This window comes from Cariama cristata, unplaced genomic scaffold (genome assembly GCF_000690535.1).
Source record: "Cariama cristata isolate BGI_N322 unplaced genomic scaffold, ASM69053v1 scaffold17937, whole genome shotgun sequence".
Lineage (NCBI taxonomy): Eukaryota > Metazoa > Chordata > Aves > Cariamiformes > Cariamidae > Cariama > Cariama cristata.
The window spans coordinates 42,237-48,721 of record NW_009625153.1 but is presented as its reverse complement, the minus strand read 5'-3'; the positions used below and the strand labels follow the sequence as shown (position 1 = coordinate 48,721).

Genomic DNA, 6,485 nt, shown 5'->3' with positions numbered 1-6,485 from the left:
AGCCCTAAACAAATCTCACACTCTTTCATCTTAGCAGAGCAAAAAAGGACAGAAATAGATGAAGGAATATTTTATCCTCAGGTCTCTTTAATTTTGAACCAACACTGAGGATAGACTGTGATATTTCTATCTGAAGGCTAGAGGTAGACATAACTTAAGGCATTTCAAAATACACATAATTAAGGATGTTTTCCCAAATTCCATGCCAGTTTGACTTCTAGTGTACAAAGTTTTCCTGCCTAAATGTGCAGGACTGAAACAATCGTCAAACTAGGCTTATTTTTTTTCAAGGTATGAATTGTTGGCTTAGAAATATTTGCTCAAAATGATAGTTATAATGTTAACAATAGTATAGATATTCAGGTTCCTTTAAACTGAAGGCTTAGAAGATAATCTTTGAAAACAAGTTAAAATTCAACAGGGTTATTCCGGCTTCACTATAATCAGCAAATATAACCATGATTTGAGGGGGTGGAGAAAAGGAGTAGTTTTCCCCATTCCCCTTGGTCATAAAATTCACAGAGTGTTTCTTCTGAAGACAATAAAGCTAGGAGAAGGCCTCTTTATTTGCTGTGAAAATCATCACCCTTTCCGGCAATATAACTCCTGAAGAAAAGAGGGAGAAGGAAGAGACAAGACTGCATATCAAAGCAAAGTGAAGTGTTAAAAGGGTCTGTTGCCTCAATATGACAGATAGGCCTCAAAACCCCAGACAATGTAGCCCAGTAGAAAATAGATGTCACAACTAGTTTACAAAGCAAAATAAATTAGCATTAGAGCAGAGGCCTGGCCTTTTTTCCTGCTTTTCTGTTTTGCTTTCTGGCTGTGTTTATGCTGCAGTGTAATCTGAATTACTTGTACATCACTGCTTGTTTAAACAAAGACATAAAACGTGTCGACTATAGTTACGAAAAAGCTGAGGCTGATCTTGCAAAGTATGAAAATAATGTGGTCGTTTTGTTTAGTCCCCTTAAAGTCCATTGTCTTTCTGAGAAGACTGACTCCCAGAGGAAGTTTCATATGAAGTTTCAAAAGATACAAAAATCTGTTTTCTAGGCCCTTGTTTAGATGCCTTCTTTTCAGTAAGTTTCATGCCTTGAAGGCTCACTCACTTTCATAAAATACACATTTTACACTATTGATTACACAGGTTTTAGAAATTAATTGTTCTGAAGTTCTGCTTGTACATAACTGAAGTTGATAGGGCATTTTGTCATTGACTTTTACTAAAACCAGGATCAGATTGTAAGGAATTCTGTAGATGGTCTTTTTCTCATTTTGATAGCCTCTCTGGGAAGATATCTTTACCAAGCCCACTTTCGATGTTTGTTTTTAAAAGTTTCTTATTGTCTCATATGTTTGCAATGTCTGTGTATTTGAAATAAAAAAAGGTCTGCTTCTGAATATACAATTACGGTCTTTTAGTAAGAGGATATATAATTTCAAATCAAATTTTATCTGTTGAAAGGATGTAGTACTTCTGTCTTCATGATGGTGTTTCATCCTGAGAATTGACTTGGTCAGGTAAATTTTCATTTCACTTTTCCTGCAATTTAATTTTTTGTATAAAATGCTAAATACAAATATTGAATCAGAATGTATTATATTTGGTAGAGTCTAAATAGAGGAGAAAAAATTCTCATTAACATCCCCTCCCTCAAAATAATTCCCATTGTCTTTAGGACAGTATTTCAGTAAGCTGCCTCATTTAATTAAAAGTGTTTTGATTTCTGTTGTTCCATGCTGCTCACATACATTGATGTGTGTACGCACCACTACTGAAGTTAAGGACATGCTCATATTTATGTATATAAATATATTTGTAAAGTTTAGGGCTGTAATTCTGAAATTTTAGAGTGTTGAACTGTGTTAAGCAGTGATAATATTGAAGGGGAGGAACCAGTAGCTACTTTGATAGCATGAATAATATTCTGACAATAAGGAAAAACAGAGAGCAAGTCTGTTTCAAAGAGTGGTTATAACGGCATCAAGTAAGCTCTCTTACATTATCTTCTAGAGAAAGCGTTGATGAGTTAATATGTAGCTGCTACATGCATAATTTTAGCCTTGTCATTCTTTGTTTGAATTTCCTTTCATTTTTCACTACTTTTTATGTGTCGGTATTAAAATTTTCCAGTTTTTACAGTTAGTGTTCTTTTAAAAACACCGATGAAAAGCCAAATCTCTTACTTTTCTTATTTTGCAAAATACCACATTTGTGCTTTACGCTTGCAAACACTTTTTTTAATCTGGATTGATGTCTTGAGCCCAATTCTGTGAAGTCCTGAGCTGTTTTTAACACTTCAGAGTATTGGGCTCTAGGAATGTACAGCCTCAGGACATGTATGTATTGACAGGCCCTGTTTCACCTGTCTGGTATTGTTCATAAAGTATTTCGGCATGTGTGTAAATTCTGTGTGAGTGCTTTTCAGACTAGAGATGAATTTAAGCACATAGCTACTTTTCTGAATTGCACGTGTATTTTGTGAAGTTGAGCAAGCATGTGAGAAACCTTTCAGGGTCTTCCATGTCTGTGCAATAAGTAAAAATCTAAATCCTAGTTTTACAAGTGTGTTATTTTTTAAGAATGCTAACACATTTAAAATTCATTGACAACATGACAGAGACAGCGTTGTCTCATTGACATTCAGTAGTCTCAATTGAATTTGGTCTACGCTCAGGTCTTGCATCACTTCTACACCTGGAAATCTCCAATGATGTTAATGAAGTTACTGCTGATTTACATGAGTATACATAAGGGGGAAAAGCAGACTATAAAACTGCCTGGCTTTGAAGACCTGTGTAGAGGCTCCAAATGGAAGGATGGCATTCTGATATCTTAATGTTCACTAGGCATTTTATATTTACTAACAGTGGGAAAACAGCATGTACCTGCTTTATAACTAAGAAACAAATACCGGACTAATTTTGCTCTTGAGGAATAACCATTTGAAGGAGGATTGTGTCTCAAGCAGCAGTGCTGATTTTCCACATCTTCTAAAATTGCTCCAATTGTAATTGCTCTTCTTTCTTTACAGCATTTTCTTTGATGCTCCCTAACACACACTTACTACTTTTAACCTTAACAATAGATTTAGCAAACCTTGCTACACCCAATTTACACCTTGGGAATGTACACCGAAGGGTTCATCTGGCATGCAGATTGTGACTAAAACAGAAGCATCAATGAGTGACACTTGCAAGAAAGTGATTTTTAATTGTGTGATTGTGGCAAGCTGCAAAATTCGGGTACATGAGAAAAATATGTAAAACTGATTTGAAACTAAATGAAAAGGAAGCTTAACTATTGAGATATGTGGTATGCAAACAAAATAGTCTACGCTGATTATTTGAGTCGGGTTGCTTCTCTGGGAATGTTCTCACCTAATTAGGTAGAAAGGTAAAAGACACAGGAACAACAGCAGAAAATTGCATAATCGCTACAGTTGGATCAGAACACATAATTTTCTTTAAAAATATTGAAAAGTCTGTAAAGATTTTAAAAGATCAACCTGATTTTATATTGATATTTACCTTGCGGCACAAAATAATTATGTAGTATTTTTGCCTGTAACTGTTAAATGTTGCTGCGTTCATCGTTCCATAACATTCTCAAGAGTATCACGTTTTTCATCCAAAATGCTTTACAGAATGTTACAACAAAGATTGCTGGACTTGAGTGAGATGCAGCCATATCTAAACACAGCAGCCATTCCACTATAGTGACCATATAAAGCCTTTATGGAATGAAAGTGAAACTAGTGCAAATTTAGTTAAAACTGCATTAAACAGCAGTAGGTTAAATAAATGTCATAAATGATCCCACCAACCTATGTGCTTCAAGTAAAGTTAATTATTTATAAGATCAGTGATAGCAGAAGATGCTCTCTCAGGTTGAAAGTTGAATATACGCTTACCAGTAGTGTTAGCTTGCACCGTTTTCCTCATCCATTCATAAGAGCTGTGCCTTTGGCTGTTGGGAGAGATTGGCTGTGTATTAATTGTATCTACAGGAGGTAACCCCCCAGATGCAGCAGGATGGAGGGAGCTGTAATCAGCAGAACTGTAGGAGACCTGTCCAGGAGACGAGCCATTGAGCTGTGCAGCAGCAACCGTGCTGGAGGGTCCTGGGCCGTAAGCGTTCCAGTCCTCCCTCTGAGGGCCATAGTGAGATCCCCAGGTTCCCGCAGGCTGTCCGTGGGTGTCCAGAGATGGCACATGATGATATCCCATATAATCGGAATAGGGTGGAGCAGACACAAAGTTTTGCACTGGCAGGTTGTTGTTACCCCTTGCAGATCCTGGATACATGCTGGTTTCTTTATCCAAGAGGGAGCTCACATACATGATTGTCACAGATCGTAAATACGTTGACACAACATCTTGTTCTTCCGTATTTTCTTTGGCTTCTTAAAAATAATTGTGTTTGGTTTTCTCTAATAATGCCACTCTGCTTGGAATCTTCTACTTCATCCTCTTTTATTATCAACTGTGTTACCAGGTGCTGGTGGTAATGGTTTACCAAGATCTTGTCTGACGTCAGCCTAACTGCCTGCCTCATAATTACATTTACATTCAAATGAAGGGCTGACCAACCCCACCTTTCTGCTAGTTCTGGTGCTTTCTCTTTCAGAGAACTTTTATCTATCCTATTACCCTTCCCTGATATTCAACAGCAATTCCAGTACTGTAAGATGATGCAACAGTTGCTTCTATTTGTAACTTGGTAAATAGACTTTTTTTTTAAGAAAAGACCATGGTAACTATAACAGCAATGTTTGATGTTCAAATGATTCTTGTCCAAAACCTTTATTTTGTGTTGTGTTATCAATCAACAAGTAAATCTGTTAATCTCTTAATTTCTCAGGTACTCAACCCCCCCTCATTTGCACTTCTTAAATTAAGTCAATTTGAAGTCAATAACTTCAGAATACAGAGCACCTTGTAAACAGCATGTCTTGAATATAACTGTATCAAAGATTTTCCCCTCGTTATTAATGTTTGTAAGTAGTTTTCTAGCATGGGAGAAATTAAAGCCCTAACTGTAATGCATATGTTCACACTCTCCCCATACACAGTGATTTAAAGAGATCCCTTCATCTGGTGGCCATTGCAAACTGATAAATTTTAAAAAGCAGACAATAAATCTTCCTAACAAAGATGGTGCCAGAAGTACAAAGAAAATGACTGTAAAAAGTAGTGAAAAAAGTCTTTGATTAGGCCCAGTAATATTGTTGGCTTCTGTTTCAAACTGAAGAGAACCTTTATCTGCCTGAAAGGCTGGATTCCTTCCTCTGAAACTGCTGTTTTCTGTGTCTGTGTTCAGTGGTGGCAGCTTAGGTAAGTGAAACCAGCAGGGAGAAACATCTGGGGTATTGAGTTAGTGGATCAGAACTGCGTTGATGCTGTTCTGTAAAGTGCCTGACACATGGCTACTCTATAGGTCAACATAAGTCTTCCCACTGAGAAAAATTATTCTGACGGTGGTTTTATATGTCGTTATTAAGAGCTTGATGCTAACATGGGAGAACTAAAGCATATTTTATGACTTGAGAATTGCCCCTATATGGTTGTCTAGCTACCATTTATAGAATGAATTTGGTATATTTTTATCTTGGATGGATTTCTTGCAGTGAGCTATTTGTCAAGCAGTATGCTTGCAAAAGAGGTGCAAATTACAATGAGTTGTTTCCCTTTACAAAGGTGTGGTTTTTCATTCAGTATCCTTTGTATTTTGACACTACTTGTATTCACACATTCCTTCTAATTCCAGCACTAAAGGATTCTAAGTGTGTACTTAAAAGACAGGAAAGATATTCCTCTTCTGGGTTTGGGGTTTTTGTGTGGTTTTTTTTGTTGTTGTTCTGTTTGGTTTTGGTTTTGGTTTTTTTTGAGGAAAGAATTTTTATTGAGAAGTGTAGCAAAATCGTTATAATCAGTTTTGCTATATTTACAGATTTCTTTATTAATCCTTTGCATGCTGAGAGTGTTGAGGAAAGTTGCATCATGGGATAAGACATGGAAAAAGTAAGGCCTTCTGTAACTGGTGTACCCTTATAAAAATAGACATTAAAAAAAATGGAGACACTCTTATTTAAAAAAAATTCACTCTTGTTCCCTTCATCTGGAAAGAAAAGGAATTGTAATACAGTTTTTGAGATCCCACAGACTTTGTAGTACTGGTGTGTACTAAAAAGAACAAAGAACTCCACCGATCATCATCCAGATTAAACAAGATATGTTTCCGATACTGGAAGCATCCTTGGCATCTTTGGCCTATTTTTGAGCATTATGTCAGCAGTTAAATTCCAATGTATTGCTAAATATTATGCAGAGATGTCAGTCATAGGCAGGTCCATAGGACGGTGAAGTTTTGTCTCCATCGGGTGTGTCTGAAATCCATTGACATAGTACAAATGAACATTGGTTGCTCACAGATTTCAGATCAGACATGTCGTTTGACTTCTACTCCTAAGCACACCATT

At 36.6% G+C, this 6,485-nt stretch overlaps 1 protein-coding gene across 1 annotated transcript in view; it reads right to left on the bottom strand.

The window, feature by feature from the left end:
- The window catches only part of LOC104164235 (homeobox protein CDX-4-like), an 8,589-nt gene extending 4,172 nt beyond the window's left edge, over nt 1-4,417 (bottom strand). Inside the window, exon 1 of the mRNA XM_009703512.1 lies at nt 3,918-4,417. Coding sequence (XP_009701814.1) covers nt 3,918-4,347 — 430 coding nt within the window. The 5' untranslated portion in view covers nt 4,348-4,417. The remainder of the gene's footprint in view (nt 1-3,917) is intronic.
- Nucleotides 4,418-6,485: the final 2,068 nt, after the last annotated feature.